Raw genomic sequence first — 17,592 nt, forward strand, 5'->3', positions numbered from 1 at the left:
CCTTATTTCGTCCCGATATTTATGTACAGTATGTATTGTTATAGATTTCCCACTCTTCGTGAAAGTATTTGTGTAGTAATTTTGCTATTTTTCATGCGTATACACCATTTTATATTATAATGGCTGCAAAGATCCGCTGCCACCGTACAGTACTAGTTTAGAAAAATATAAACCGTAGCAGACGATCATTAAAACAAACGGTTGCTAGGTTCTACATTTTCCACCGACTCTTCAACGCGCCAGCGATTTTCTAGTACGTGTAATTGTTCACGAATCACCCGAAATAGATGACTTTTGTATGGGGGCAGCATTTTACGGTCTTTGGAACTCACGTCAGTGTATTGAATAGTTTACGCAACACTGAGCAAGAGGTGTATTTTTCTCGTAAAAATTGCAACCACAAAGAACTTTCTCAGATTTATCAATACATGGTGGTTATATTATGGATCGGAAAGGCTTATTTTGTCAGCTACACCGACTAAAATGAAAACCTACATGTGTGTGTATTTTGTTCGGAGAACTTTTCGAGACTTGGCGAGTACGGGCTTAGCATGTTCAGAAGAGCTGAATACATGTTGCCCTGTTTAAGAACTTTGTAGAGTAAATATTTCTTAAAATTAAATCCGAACGGCAAATAATTATACACGTCTGTCTTGATTAAGTTTTGTGACTGTGCAGATTTGACCCAGTTTTCAACAGTCATGACAGTTCCTAACTTGGCTGGAAATCTTTCTAGAATTACGCCTACTATGAGAATTATGAGTAAGGTGAGTTGGTATATACTTCATTGCAATTTAGTTTGATATATTTAGTTCATTTTGATATTGATCGTTATAGGGAATCGCAAATATAAAACAATTAAAATACATCAAATTCATCGATTGATCTCAAATCTGTGTATTCTAAGCCAGTTTGATTTTTAGAAGCTGATCACGTATAGACCTATCATAGACCTAATCATCGTTTGGATACAAGATATTGAGCCACATTCTATTAGACAGCGCTCGAAACAGCGTGAATAAGGAATCTGAAGGAAAAAAACTTAAATTATCTATACCTGCATATGGTAAATATTGAAACATTGATAATGTCCTCTTACTTGTTACTTATTCCCCCAAAGCAGCTCTATGATGTTTTTATTTTATCATCATGCAAATATTTTCACTGGTTATGGGAAAGGAAATGAAATCATCAGGAAAAAAATTGTTACGGTAAATCAATTCGTACATACAGTATCTGGAGATACCTAAACATATTATCTTCACTAACAATTCCTTGGTTGGGTCAATATTGATTCATGAAAACTTTCCTACAAATAATATTATATCATACAAACTGGGTTTGCAAACAATTTTTTTTCTTGCCAGCTAACATGTTAGCATAGTTAGTTTGAATATTATTTATCCCCCATTCTTGGCTTTAAACATTCCTAATATTCATTTTCGATGAAATTTTATTGATATGTTCACAATCATGTTTACCAAGTTTGTTTAAAGAAAATTCCAGAGCTTAGATGAAGTATAAGGGCAACATCAATATGCTTTTTACACAATATGTATCGTTCATCCATTAACACAGCAACGCGTGAGGTACTGAGAGATAAATTTAGTTTTAATGCTGCATCACTTATTTCTGTCACTCTAGGGAAGTGAACTTTGTCGATGCCTCTTAAATCTTCAGAGTCAGTGGCGTACCGTGGGTCCCGGCATTGGGGGGGCACCAGGAAAAATTTCGGGTCACTTAGGGAGCGCGCGAAGCGCGCTCAGTTGTCAGGTATACTGACCTAATAGAGATATTTTAAGGACATGCAGTGCCATCAAACGAATATGTATCTCACTGATTAAATAATGCGAGCGCGAAGCGCGAGCTGAAAATTTTTGATATTGAGGGCTAAAAATTGACATTATAAGCAAATTGTTTTGTAATCATGATACTTAACTGTCTCGTTAAAGAAACAATGTGAGTGCGAAGCGCGAGCTAAAATTTTTGTATAAATTGACCCTAAACAAGGAAATTTTAAGGATTATATTTTAGAATCCATTAAGAGTATAAATATCTCACCATAGTCATCTAATGCTAGTGCCATCCTTTGCTGATTTTGTTAGAATTACATCTAAACACAGTCATGAAGCACCTTTTGTAGTCATGTAATTATGATTATCATACGTATCTTACTAACCAAATTCTGCAAGCGCAAAAGCGAGCTGAACATTTAGGAAATATAGACCCGAAGAGGGGCATTCTAAAGGTTGTTTGTATGAATTCTCTAAGACCCTACGTATTTGACTAACCAAATGATGCGAGCGCGAAGCGCGAGCTGAAATTTTTGTATATATTGACCCCAAAACATGGATATTTTAAGGACTATAATTACGAATCCATGAAGTCAGAGTATACATATCTCACCATAGTCATCTAATGCGAGTGCCAAGCGCTTGCTGATTTTGTTAGAATTACATCTAAACACATGGAGCACTTTTTGAAGTCATTGTAATCATGATTATCATACGCATCTCACTAATGAAATACTGCGAGCGCGAGCTGAAAATCTAGGAAATTCAGACATGAAGAGGGCATTCCAAGGCTTGTTTGTAAGAATTCACTAAGACCCCACGTATTTCACTAACCAAATGATGCGAGCGCGAAGCGCAAGCTAAAATTTTTTGATATTCAGATCAGAAAAATTGACATTTTAAGGACTGATTTTAGGAGTTCATGAAGAGCAGAAATCTCACCAATCCACTAATGTGAACGTTAGCACGGACAGGAAATGTTTTATATTAAGACCTTAAAATAGGGCAATACCTTTCAGTAGTCATGAAAAAGAAGAATATATCACTACTTAAAACAATAATAACTCTAATTGCGAGGAAATATATTATTTTGTTGTATATTGATTTGAAAACGGGAGGCTTTAGTACAGCAGTTTTATATGTCTCGTTAAAAAGTCTATGCGAGCACCAGGAACAATGAAGACACAATTAAGCAAATAATGTTTCATAAAGTTGTGAAAAATGCTTCTTATGTTATATAACATAATATAACACTATGATAAACAACAGTTTCTTCTTTCCCCCACTACGTTTCTCTTCCCTTTTCCTTCTTTTTCTCCTTTTCCCCGTTTTTTCTTTTTGCCAGCCGATTGGGGGGCACGTGCCCCCATGCCCCCCGTAGTTACGCCACTGTTCAGAGTTCAGACATTTTTTATGGACAAAATTATGCATGTTTCTCATTTTATGATGAGCGCCAGGAAATACAGGTGTAATATAAGAATATGATCTCAACCCTCGTCAGATTGGCATTAAAACATGCTGTGTCTTAGCAACCGATAGCAAAAACCAATTATACTGCACAGTTGAAGGATATTTTCCGTTTTGGGTTTACAAATCGGTTCCCTCAAAGTTCAAAATCATAATTTTAGCGTGTTGGTGTTGTAGAGATAAAGACATAAAAAGTGGATAAAGGGGAGAAAGAAGATAAAGGGAGATAGAAGTCTAGTAGTAGTAGTAGTAGTAGTAGTAGTAGTAGTAGTAGTAGTAGTAGTAGTAGTAGTAGTAGTAGTGGTGGTGGTGGTGGTAGTAGTAGCAGTAGTAGTAGAAGTAGTAGTAGTAGTAGTATAGTAGTAGTAGTAGTATAGTAGTAGTAGTATTAGTAGAAGTATAGTAGTAGTATATTGGCAGTACTATTATTCGATACAAATTATTAAGACCCAAACAACATCCATAATTGTTTTCGTACAGGGCCAATATATATATATATAATATATAATGGGCCAAAAGTTGTGAGGGGGCAAAATTTTTTGCGTATTGGGCAAAATTTATAAAAGTTGCGAGTGAGTGAAGCGAATGAGCAAAAATTATTTCATTTTTGCGAGATAAATCAAATTAGGTGAAAGATTTTGACATAATAATCAGAAAACCATATCATATTTCAGCCTTCTCTCTTTTTTTTCTTGGTAGTTGGGGTTGAAAGTGCCTCCCAAGCCACCCCCCCCCATTTTGTACGACACTTGGGGAGGGGGATACAGAGCCCGTCCCCTAAATGTTCTGCTAATGGAAAAAATGCTTGTTAGTTTAATACTTCAGTCGCAATTGCTGTATGGCGGCTTTACGTCGAGTCGAAAACATCTGTTTTTTTTATGTTAAAACATTTTTTTGTAGCAGCTACATAGATGGTTTGAATAAAAATGAATAAAACGACTGTTTTCGACTCGCCGTAGAGCAAATATTAGTTTGGTACATAGTCTTGACATTTTGGTTTTCTGTATATAGTGATATCTCTACATGCAGCTTGTCAAATTTTATAAGCCGACAATCAGGTAATTTCTTGCAAACGAGAAAAACAATTTTTGGGGTTAATTGAAAAAAACAAAATCTTTGCCAAACGATAAATTGTAACATTTCTACCCCCTTGATAAAATTATGGATATTCCACTGGTGTCGACACCCTCCTTCGCTATCAAAGACTCATTGATTGGCCATTATAGATCTTCAACTATGTCATTCTTTTTAGGATTAAACCCTACCCTAACCTTTATGACCGATCCTATAATATATCTGTGACTTTTTTATTGCTTTTTCTTGTCCACCCACTTGTCTAAATGATGGTCATTTTGGTTAATTTTGGACTCTGAGCAAATAAAGATTGATAAAGGGTTGTATAGCCCAGGCAACTGACTGTAATCTAAATAGCAATGACTGTTAGTGCATGCTTAATGGCCTTGTGCTGAAGTGTGAGGTTGGATAGAAGTATTTTGCCGGACCGAATGAATTCAAAGAGGTTTATATTTTCCTCTGACGATAATGGTTGAGTTACCCCTCAAAACTAGCTTTTGGATTTTCAGGATACCAATTCGACTCACGATAAAACAAGTGGCGTAGAGGTAGGGGGCTCGTGGGCTCTTGCCCCCTCCCCAAAGAAATCACGACCCCCCCCAAAAAAAAGGGGGAAAAGGAGAAAGAAAATGAAGAGACAATAATAAAATGTGATATTATTTTCTGAATATTATGTCAAAATCTATCACAAAATTTGATTTTTGGGGGGTAAAAAATGCGAAGATTTTGCTCCCTCACTTTGTTCGCTCGAAACTTTTTATGGATTTTGCCCCGTACGTTTTGAACCCTCAATTATTTGCCTCATTACGTCACTGGATAAAACATAACAACGCATTGTTAACTCATCGATCCTTGCTGATTGCGGTGCAAGGAAGAGGGGGGGGGGCATGTATATATGCACAATATGTATGTAAAGTGGAATAATTATTGCTAAAAGTATAGTTCTGTACATTGATAAAGTTGTATTTTGTACTTAACTTGCTCATAATCATAAATAAGCTTCTTTGATTTCACGCCATATGTTTGTTTACATAATCTTACAACTTTTTAGTTGTAGAACTGTATATGTTGCTCGAAATGTATGAATGTTATGTAGATAATCCTTTCTATATGACAAGGTTTATTGATATGTTGCGGGGGTATATACACTCTAAATTACAGGGATTTAAAATAAGTCCAGATGGACTGTAGTTAGGGACCAATCGAATTCTGGATTTAGTTTGAATCCTTTAGATTCATTTTTAAATCTCAAAAGATTTAAATTTAAATCATTTGAGATTTAAATTTAAGTCTTTAGGATTAAAACTAAATCCAGAAATCGATTGGTCCCTAACTACAGTCCATCTGGACTTATTTTAAATCTCTGTAATTTAGAGTGTAGGCTACATTAACCTCGAAGCAGTCGATGAACAATGTTTGATCAGGGAAGTGTTACACTTTCATGATTTGATGTTGCGTTGTTCATTTTTGCTCTGCTGCTTGTTAGGGAGTTTTGCTTCAACCACGCATGACGCATTCAAGAACACCGTAAATGTATTGAAAATGCCCATCAAATGACAATGAACAGATGGAAGGTCTTTGTCGAAAATTGTGAACCGGGTTTCGTCCTACACTGTAAAAGCACTGTTCAAAATTTTTAAGCACGTTGTTTAAGCTCGTCACTCTAACAACTACTGTTTGATTTTTTTAAACAACTGTTTAAACTTTTTAAACAAGTTGTTTAAGAAGTTTAAACAATTCCAAAAAAAAATTAAGCAACTTGTTGTTAGAGTGACAGACTTAAACAACGTGCTATTTCTTTTACTGTCTAAGTTTCAGACCTAACGAAAAATTGTAAATGATATGTCGTTTGTACAGAGTTCGGGGCGAAACTGCTGTTTTAGATCACCAATTGCTGACAAAGCCCTCTTGGTTGTTCATTGTCATGAAGGGAATTTGGCAATACATTTTCTCTGTTCTTGAATCTGTTGTGCGTCGTGGAGGCGGAAATGCCTGATGATATATACTACGTACCTTTCATATGAGTTTACATCGGTATAATATTGCAATATTTTAAATAAGGGAAAATTATGGAACATGGTATAGAGTTATCAGATTTTTATGAAGCAACCTATGCTTAAGTTTGTAAATTAAACCAGTATTCCTACTTACAAGACTTATCTTATGTAATACATTTATCATATGGTACTTAAAACTGAAAAGATTATCCAATGTGACACCTAAAAAGTTAATGGAATTCGATACGTTTATTGTCGATATAAATGTAAATATGAGCGTTTTCAATTGGATTGTAATTATTAGATTTGTCAGTATGGGTTCGTGTTAAAGATTTTTTTAAAAATAGATGCATCTAGTTTTATTGATATTCAGGGACAACTTATTTGCTTTTAACCAGTCGGAAACATTTTGGAGTTCATTGTTCAGGATGTGTATGGTATTATTTAAATCTTTAGAAGAATAAAAAATACTTGTGTCATCAGCAAACTGATAAAAGGTTAACAAATAAGATTATTTACAAAGGTCGTTTATATATAAAAGAAATAACAAGGGGCCTAAAATAGCGGAGGGATCATGCCCTGGAATCCAGATGATTGTTGTTGTTTGCTTTTAAAGGCGCTGCAAGAATTAAGACGCGGAGAACAGAGTAAAACTCTTAAAAGAAAGAAAAAAAACTTTGAAGCCCCAAAATGGGGTAACTTATAAGAAGAGATTAAACATCAGATTCCAGATTGATTTCATATAATTGACATTATCTGGACGATATGAAAGTAGTTCATTCACTCTAAAAACACTGAGTAAAATTCTACCCAATATTTGGTAGAAAGGGAACATGCATGTTTGCTGGGTATTTTTGTTTACCCCATATTGGGCTATTTCAACGCAACATTGAATATAATTTACAAAATATCTTTTTACCAAACCAACGTGCATGTTCCCATTTCACCAAATATTGGGTAAATTTTCCCGATATTGGACAAAAAGGGTAAAAAAGAAAAATATGAAACAGAAGACTAAATGAAACTCTATAAGAAACAAAAGAAAGCAAGGAAATAAAGTTTAAAAAGATAATAATTCAAATGAAAATTAATGAAAAAAAAATTAAAGAAAACTTCATACTAAAGCGGAAATTATTCAATATTTTCCAAAATTCATAATAAGTTTATGTTTCGCAGACTTTTGAAAATGAGAGGAGGTAACGAGAGCTTGTGTATGGGGGGGGGGGGGTCCATGGCATGCGCGCTACAGGGTTTGTTCAGATTAATATTCAAATTCTCATTGAATTCAATATGTTCAACGGAAAAAGATTAACGCGTAATGATATGTGTATGATTACATTCGAACGAAGCACGAAAATAGAAAAACAAATATTTGATATGATATTGATATGATGTTATATCATTATGATAATAAACATAAGTCCTTGGTCTACTAATCAATTTTGCACTTATTTCGTCTTTAGTATGAATGTACAAATTTTACTGTCAGAGAGCTTGCCCGAAACTCTAAAACATAAAGTAACTCCCGGAACTTATAAAGAGAACCCGTGTCTGAATTTATATAATTTATAAAAACCCTTATCGTGAGATGCTGGGTATGACAAATGTTACTTTTTTTCTTCTCAGTTTTTAGATTGGTAATTCACCGCAATACTAATTAGGGATTTCATTGTAAGTTTTTCTCCAAAAAGAATGACAGCACATTTCTCCCGGCTCTTCCCCTTACTTCACGAACAATTGAATCATAATTGTCTTGTATCAACAAGGATGTATCTTATCAAACCTATTAATTGATAAAATTATTGACTTTTCATAAAATCCCGAAACCCTTTGAACCACTTCAACGTCGCTGTGCTGTTCATGGGTTTCATTTCGCGTCACATGTTAGCCAGCGTCTGCCGATAGTTTTATAGCCTATGGCGAACTTTTTTTCTTAATCCCATTATTTTATTCTAAGAATGGTCTTGTGTAAATAACACCTATGAACATTCATATGAATCAAACGAATTCTTTGTAATTATCAAAAATGATATTCTTTTTTTAAAATCATATTCTGTTTCTTCCTCATCATATACATAATGAAGTTATTGAATGTTACAAAGAATTAATTTAGTGACGCAACTATTGTCATGAATATGATATAAATGAGCTGAAGATGTAAGGTTCACAATTTTTCCTTTGTATCTCATAGCAAGAAATCATAATGATTTTAAATTGTCTACATTATTATAATAAAAATACATTAGCGCATTACATCAACATTTCATTGCGCTTCACAACAACACAACATATTAATTCAGATTCAAAATCTGAAGATGATGATGACGATGATGACGATGATGAATGTGTTGACGGTGATAATGATGATCGTGGTGGTGATGATGATGATGATGGTGATGATGATGATGACGATGAAGAATGTGATGACGGTGATAATGATGATCACGGTGATGATGATGATTAATGTGATAACGGTGATAATCATGATCGTGGTGATGATGATGGTGATGATGATGATGATGATGGTGATGATTCAAAGTTCATGATGATGACATTATTTCATTTTGTTGATACGATGATTACACGATATAGTGCTATAATCGGCGGCTCCAATTCCCATTTTAGAATATATAGGCCCACGCTTTGTTTTAATTACTTTGTACAGACCAACACATTGTTTTAATTACTCTGTTTATGCCTACATATATTATCACCCAGGTGGGTGTTTCATAAAGCTGTTCGTAAGTTAAGAGCGATTTTAAGAACGACTGGTGATCCTTTCTTGTGGTAAATGATGTGTGGTATATGCACCATTTAAAATTGGTGATAGTTTAGCGCGTAAGATAGGTTCACCAGTCATTCTTAAAGTCGCTCTTAACTTACGAACAGCTTTATGAAACACCCACCTGGATTATTATGAGGACATGGTTGCGTAGAAACGACTGATTCACTGACTGAAACGTGTAATCATAAAGCTGACGAGCACCAAATCATTTGACTGATCGTGCATACCCTGGAAGACAGAAATTCATTTCATATTTCATATCTTTCTAGCCCTCGATCTGGAATTCTCTCCTTATACAGTGTTATATATTTTCTTCAAATTTCCCTAATAAACCTCAAACCAATCGTCTCTCTTTTCCATTAGGAGAGTAAAATTGATTTAATGAAATGGAGAGATATGTCTTTTGATTTGAAATATGGAATATGTTAGATATATCAGATGTTTAAATTATTGTCAAAATAGACTGGTTCATAAAAAAATAGTGTTTTTTACTTACAAATTTGCTCTGATCCAAACAGATTTATGTATTTCGGTAATTTGTAACAATAGTCAATGACCCCCCCCCAAAAAAAATAGAACAAAGAAAACAAAGAAAAATGACATGAGGAACACAAATAAGAATATAAGAACAAACATATGCATTAATATAACACCAAAACGATCACTGAAACAGGGCTTATTGTTATTTAGTCAGTACTGACCACTTTCCGAAAACGGCGCCAGGGCATGTTGCTGTAAAAAAATGATGACTATGAGCAAGTGCATGTTAATATCATACAAGGACTGCTTCACGAAGTTGTTTGCAGAGTTAAGTTTGACCATACGAACGACTTGATCATGGCAAGCCAAACATTCTTTTCATTAAGATCATCGGTCATGATATTCAAAGATTGTCAGCAAAAAATGTTTAAAGTTTCCTTCAGTACACTGTAAAAAAAAAACCCTGATTTTCAGAAAAAAAGAAGATTTTGATAACAGAATCATTCTGTAAATTCATAAACAGGAATTTTTCTGCAATTTAATAGAACAGGTCTGCTTAAAAGGGGGGAAAGTGTGTTTTATCGAAGGAAATTTGTAAGGTTCCATACACCAAATACCAATTTCCTATAAGATTACGCAATCTGGTAAGATTACAGGTGTCGTCGAGACTCTGCTGCAGGAACTTCTTTTTATTTTAAGGATACATTTTCTAACAGTGTATACCATATTGCACTCGGTGATAAAGTTGCGCGTAACTTTTGATGTCTTGAAAAGCCCACTTGGAAAGCATTTCATGAAACTAATGCTGACTTTCACCGATAACTGGCTACTGAAATCCTTGCATATGATTGGCTAAGGACAAATAATTGCAGCGAAAATCGCTATGCAAGATGCTTAATGAAACCCTCCCTGGTGTGTTCCTTACTAATGAATACCCCCTCTCAAGATCCCTTTCTTTCGATCAATCGTCGATTAAGTACAAAATCGATAAGGGTCAAAATGAGTGAATAGCCCGCTCGTTGTTCCCCTTATTGTATTTTACTAGGCGGCTAAGTCAGGCGGCAGGAGGTCGATAGATATTCCACAGCCTTAAAATAAAAGAATCGGTCACTTCACTGAATTTTGACTAAACACGCTAAACAAGAACCTACCCTTCGCACCTATGCTAATAATACATAGCATTTCTTTTTCAAACATTGATGTTATTTAACACGGTAGTTATTACACTATTTCTATCATGCCGTTTATAAATATTTTACCGGAAGTCACACCGATGAAACTGACTCCAAGCTGACCGATGGTCATTGGTTAAAGGACAAGTCCACCCCCTACAAAAAGTTGATTTGAATAAAAAGAGAAAAATCCAACAAACATAACAATGATAACTTCATCAAAATCGGATGTAAAATAAGAAAGTTATGACATTTTACAGTTTTACTTAATTTCACAAAATAGTTTTATGCACATCCTGGTGGGTATGCAAATGAGGAGACTGATGACGTCATCCACTCACTATTTCTTTTGTATTTTATTATATGAAATAGGGAATTCTATTTTTCTCCTTGTCAAGTGAAACAACGATAATTCCTCCCTGAACATGTGGAATGAGCATTGTTTAATACTATATGATTCAGTCAAGTTGTTCCTCATTGTCAAATCTACAAAAAATGAAATATTGTATAATTCAAACAATAAGAAACAAAAGAAATAGTGAGGGACATCATCAACTTTCTCATTTGAGTTGTGCACATCCGATATGCACAACTCAAATGAGAAAGTTGATGAAAGTTGATGATGTCCCCGATGATGTGGCACTGTTTTCTGAAAAATAAGCAAAACCTTAAAGTGTCATAACTTTCTTCTTTTACATCCGATTTTGATGAAATTTTCAGCGTTTTGCTAGTTTGATTTTTCTGTATTTATTCAAATCAACATTTCTCTGGGGTGGACTTGACCTTTTATAACGTAATAGATTTGATCGGTCTGTAATCCGTTTCTACTATGTAACTGTGGCATTGATTTTTCATTAACTTCGACATTTACATTTATATTGCTTTTCTTACCACTATACTCTAATTAATTGTGCCTTAGTAGCGCTCTAGCGTGAAATTTATTATTGCTTAGATTGAAATTAAAATCTCAATCTGGTTGACCTAATTCACAATCAGTGTTTTATAAGTTAATCATAACCAGTGCTCAGTGGCGTAGATTACTATTCTGCAGGCGCAGACCCTGATTGGAACTTTGATCAACAAGTGTGCCTCCACGCAAAGACTAGCACATATAAAACTTGCTGTCCCAACGAGAGGGCCTTCAGTACACAAGGCATGAGTAGGCTGCACATTAACTCGATCGAGTGAACGGTTTGCCCCGCAGACTAGGAGATTACTACCATTAATCGTCTAGATTGGCGGACAGATGACTCTTGCCCCCCCCAAAAAAAAAAAAAAAATCATGACCAAGAAAAAAAGGTTGAAATATGACATTATCTTCTTAATATTATGTAAATTTTTGCTTCCTTGCTTGCTTTGCTCGCTTGCTCGCAACGCCATATGTAGCCCCCTCAAAATTTTTGGCTCATCACGCCGCTGATCGTTTATGATACAGTAAGTGCATAGGGTCTTCCAGAGAAAGGAAAAGAAAGTAGATCAGAAGCAATTTTAAAAATGAGTCGATGAGCATTCACGATTTAAAATACGTCTTAAAGCAAGTATAATACCAACGAAGAAATCTAACAAATTTCTAATATCTTGTTCATTTTTTCAGAGAATGAATACAATTGTTTGCTCAGTCGTGTATTGACAAGATTGAGGATTTGAGAAATAGGTATTTCTGCTAATCAATATTAAATACAGGCGAACCCAAAATTAGAAAGACACATTTGACGAAAAAAAGCCAGAAATTAATTACAATGATATTGATTAATAGATGTGGCACTATAGTTCCAAGTTGTAAAGTAATTTCTATTACACAAAATAAAGAATCCACGCTTGAAGGCGAAGCGTGAACGAAGACCTGACCTACATATCCAGGGGCAGTGCCACATGTGGTGGGGTGCAGGGGCGACCCTATGATTTTTCACATAGTGGAAGTAGAAAAAAAGATAAAAAAAGATGAAACATCAAGAAAGCAGAGCATGAAAAGAGAGTTTTAGGGCCGTTTAACTCTATAATATCCATACTTTTCAAATAAAAAAAGAAGAAAGGATGACGCCATGTTTAGGTCATTTTTCCCCCATATCGAAATAATATTATTCTGGTGCCGCCTCAGTCAATATCTATTTCAGTTTCCCTATCTATCAAGGTAGAAATCTCGCATGGTGAAATCAACATTGTAATACTATGATGGTATTGAAGTTCATGGAGTTGAAATTTAACCTGGATGTTTAGAGTTCGAATCCTTGACACCCCTCCTTTAATCTAAACCAGCATTCATCCCAAAGTTTTCTTTCTCGATTAAAACCGGTATTTATATAGACACCATTCAGTTCTTTCGGCAGGCGGCTTCGACTTTCAGTCATTGTCGACTTATTTGAAAAGAAAAACAAATCCAACTCGGTACGATTCCAAAGTGTTTAATACCACGATCTGACTCTAGGAAACAGCTAAACATACGCCACTCATCCATATAGATTGATATTTACACAATAAATCATTAATCGTGTATTTGGCAGGCATGCATGAGAAACAAAGAAAGACAGAGAGAGAAAGATAGATAATTATGATACAAACACAAGAGGGAGGGAGAGGGGGGGGGGGTAGAGGGAGAGAATGAGAGAAAAATGTAAACATAATAAATGAGCTATATATTAATCAATGCAGTATGAACACATTTCTATATAACTCTAGTGATTATGATCTGCCTATTGATTTTGAAAAAAAAAATGATGATGTATTCAAAAGGGGAACTGATAACTCATATAAAACTTACAATTGATATTTATCATGTTAATGCTTTATGTATTCCTTCACCTTAATTCTTTTTTTTAATTAGATTATGTATTTTGGCGATGGTTACCAGTGTCTTGATATAACAACAAATATAGCAATTTTAACACACTCAAAGAGTTGAAGCTAAACACCGTTGTTATTTTTTTAACCCTCCTTTCATCTCCTGGGGGAAGCCTTCAATATTTCTACATACAAAATGTGTTTAATCAACTTATTTTTTTTATTTTACAAAAGAAACCCCAGAAGGTCATACAGACGATAATATCCAATTTTGTCGTACGATAACATTTCACCACGAGTCTTTAAGGCCTGCTGAGTGATGTGTATTTCAAAGACGTGTCTATACAACCAATTATAGCCAAACACGTATGATATTTGCGTCATATCTTATTCATCTTTACCGAACTAATTTTTATGATTTTTGGATAATAGGCCTAGCTATGCCAGCGCAGTCACATCAACGATATATCGATTTCATGCACACCAACATAATCTAATATTGTATATAGCTTTTTGAAACCATTTAATATATGTACAAAGATGCACTAAATATTGGAAACAGGTGGTATGATGACAATCCGATGCCTATCGAAATTGGCCATTTCTGTAATATTAACCTGCATATTGGTTATAATACCCCTTATTATCTTAACTTGACCAGATAAAATGGTCAAGATGGGTAACTATAAAGCAGATACAAAAACAACTTCTGTAGCGTTTGACGAGGATATGCTTGACTTCTGAAATGGAATTGATTGATTTCTCATAACTGTGTTTTTTCTCTTTTCCTTGTTTTTCACAGACCAACCTTCACATTGCGTGACCAAGCTGCTTGACTTTACGTCGAAATCCTTCCTGTGTTAAAGGACACTGTGACGTCAGGTTAAGCCCCGCTGCAGATCGCTCTAGTTAACAACCATTTTGACTGTCTTCTTGAGATAACTTTAAGAGGCGCGGCGATCGATAAAATTTGTTCACGACGGAGAATAGTACAGGGTACGTCGAAAAGGGTTGAAGCTATAGCTGCATATCGCATCGAAGCGCCACGCAGTAAACAACGCTTCGCACGAGGGTGAACTGAAATACAGGAAGCGAGAAGGAGGAAGGACAGATTCTTTCAAATCTACTGTAGCATCTGGAGAGAGTTGAGGGGAAAAAAGTACAAGAAATGGAAAAGAACATATCTTGGCGCGGTGAAACGATTGAGAATCAGTGAGGCAATGGAGAACCAGTGAAGCAAGAAGTATTGATTTTGAGCCCGAGAGACATAATCCTAGTCTCCTTTATTCGCCTCTTCTTCTTCTTTGAAGCCAGTCTGTTCATCTTAGTGACAGATTGGCATTCGTTGAGTTTGCTCTTATTATGCTAGAGGATTGATCAGGACAATTCACCGACTGGTATAGGATAACAGCCGTAAGGATATACTTTTATGGAGTTGACTTCAAAAATATTTTGGATATTATTTGTGTTTTGAAAGCAGTTGATAACACTGATGTTTACGCCATTCACTTCACGGTTTTATCTTCTTGATGTCAGTCTGTTTTACATCTTGTCAAACCTAGCAACAGATTTCCTACCGCCATGTGTAAAGTGTGCACAGCTAGCTTAAAAATCCAAGTGCTTTGGAATATGTTTCTGAGATGACTTTTGTGTTTCCGTGATGACTGTATGTTTCCGAGATGACTATATGTTTGATTTGATCATCGGTGTTTTTCGGATATGGTTTTAACAATGGGAGATGACTTTTATCGTCAGCGAACGGCCATGAGCGGGCGACGGGTTCGGCGGGAATCGGACGCGAGACGGGACCTCGAACGCATGCATCTGATGACGATACGACGAGAAAAGATGAGACTACAAGAAGAACTCGATCGCGTCCGTGTCAAAGGAGGACAAAAACCAGGTGTGACCAACGCTGGCAAGAACGCACAGCTTCTGTCGAGTCGGTTCGTGACAACGGCTAACGGCGAAGGAGCGAGTCAACGCCGATCGCGACTACGGACATCGACGGCTACATCGTCCACGAGATCGAAATCGCCTTATATAATGCGACGGAACACGACGAACACTAAGTTGGGTTCGAGCCTGAATTCCGATACGGAACTTCCGCAAATTGGATACATGGCGACGCCCTTGACCGGGGAGCTGGATTCGAGGAGGATGAAGGATGAAATTAGAGACCCCAAAACGAAAATAAACGAACTGAAGAAAAATGAGGGGCAACAGAAAAAGCTTCTGTCACTCAAAGTCGACATGTTCACTCGATCGTTTACCCCGGTGTCACCTACTCACTCTCGTTCACCGGTTCGATCTCCTGCTCACAGTCCAACGCCAAAGACCGAGGAGAAATTTCCCATAACGGATGATGTCGACATTTCGTCATCAGATTATTTGTTTAGTCCAAGATCGTCCTTCCCACCAGCCACTAAGAAAAGGGGACATTTCGACGTTTCTCGCGACGCAAGAAATGCAATGAACACTCGTCTCGCGCCCATCGACGCAGCCGAAATCAATGGCGATTACGGTGAAACGCAACGCGACGACGTTCTTCCTACGATCCCGCACACGCAGATGGTTCCAACTCAGTTACCACCTCGACCAACTATCATCAGACGGCAGAGCCAAGTTGCCATTTTAGAACGAGGCGATCAAAAGAAGAACAAATACGCCACGACCGCAACTTCGAAAGACTCTAAAGAAAAGGAGTTCGGTGTGAATAATAACAGCAACGGCGAGCCCACAAAGAAATCCGTGGAATCGGAACTGAACCTCGCCGTCCTCGGCCGCGATGCAAAACGAGTGAAGGAGATCATTGAGAACCCTGAAATGGTGTTTGACCAGGAGAAGTATGCCCCCGATGGCGCGCTGAGGACTGTTCACATGCTGCCAACTGCAGACAACGCATTTTCACAGGCGAGGCAAGCGAGGTACCTAAGGTGGAGGGACCCCAATGAACTCAACAAAGAAAAGGAGTTAACTGTTTCTGACATATTCGCCAAAGGCACAAGTAGCTTTTAGTTAGGGCCGGACGAGAATTATTTCCAACACTGATCGAGGCAAATGAAAGTGGGCATGGCCCTTTACTTTCAACATGTTCAAAACTAATTTTAGCTACATCTTATCCATGGCATCTGAAGTAAAAGGGTATTTCAGCGAATTTTGGTGACTGTATGATGTTTATGTGAAGCTTGTCACTTCGGCATATAGACGATGTTTTGTGTTTGAATAAACAAAAGGCGGTCAAAATGTTGCTTATTATGGGTACATCTAACATAATGTTAATAACTCTAAGATACCTGGCAAACTTTACAAACATCACTATTGTATCATATTCATTTCAAGATAGGTGTAGGTGTTGCTGGAAGATTGGGTCCATCGCTATAAACTCCAGCACCAACCCCAAACAAGTGTTATTGAAATATAAATCGCATCTCTGATAGTGACGTCAGTGATAGCACCACTATCATTTTACACCTGGTGCTTTGGTTGGTGTAAAGATTGGCCTAACACCAGCAGTACCAACACTATTGAATCTCCTCTTACACCTGCCACTGTTGCCATAAATAGTCTTAATTATTTTAGTGATACGACTAATATGCAACCAGCTGTACAGTAATGATTATATCATACTGATTGACTTTCTTTCTTAATGTCAAACTTGATATATTCAAGCCTATCATAAGTGGGGTCATCATTTTGATTTAACCATGATTGCCCCCAAACTATATGATATAATTTTAAATCAGTGCACAGTTCCATCGGACTATATCTGTACATATTGTCTTGTATTAATATCCTGAGTAAATTAGATAAATATTAAGCATGATGTATAAAGAAGTTATGAGCTATGATAATGACAAATTAATAGCTTATACGATGGAACTGGCGTTTAATTGCATTTTCTTCAGTATTCTCCCAAGAATTGAAATATATAAGCAATATCGATTAAAGATAAAATAAATAAATACTGATAATAATAACGTTACCCAGGGTAGCCACTTCAGTTAGGAAACTGCTCTACCAGCGGGTCCTGCATAACATAATTT

The 17,592-nt window shown here is 36.2% G+C and overlaps 1 protein-coding gene across 1 annotated transcript; it reads left to right on the forward strand.

Annotated features, from left to right (window-relative positions):
- The first annotated feature begins 550 nt into the window (after positions 1-550).
- LOC121428619 lies at positions 551-17,508 on the forward strand. The gene is made up of 2 exons (XM_041625382.1): positions 551-767; positions 14,349-17,508. The coding sequence occupies exon 2, from the start codon at positions 15,266-15,268 to the stop codon at positions 16,562-16,564; it is 1,299 nt and encodes a 432-aa protein (XP_041481316.1). The 5' UTR covers positions 551-767; positions 14,349-15,265; the 3' UTR covers positions 16,565-17,508.
- The last annotated feature ends 84 nt before the right edge of the window (positions 17,509-17,592 follow it).

This window comes from Lytechinus variegatus, chromosome 15 (genome assembly GCF_018143015.1).
Source record: "Lytechinus variegatus isolate NC3 chromosome 15, Lvar_3.0, whole genome shotgun sequence".
Taxonomy (NCBI): Eukaryota; Metazoa; Echinodermata; class Echinoidea; order Temnopleuroida; family Toxopneustidae; genus Lytechinus; species Lytechinus variegatus.

What these genes read in the sequence shown, in the direction of transcription:
- LOC121428619 (XM_041625382.1), top strand. Translation starts at nt 15,266, where the DNA reads ATGGTTTTAACAATGGGAGATGACTTTTATCGTCAGCGAACGGCCATG.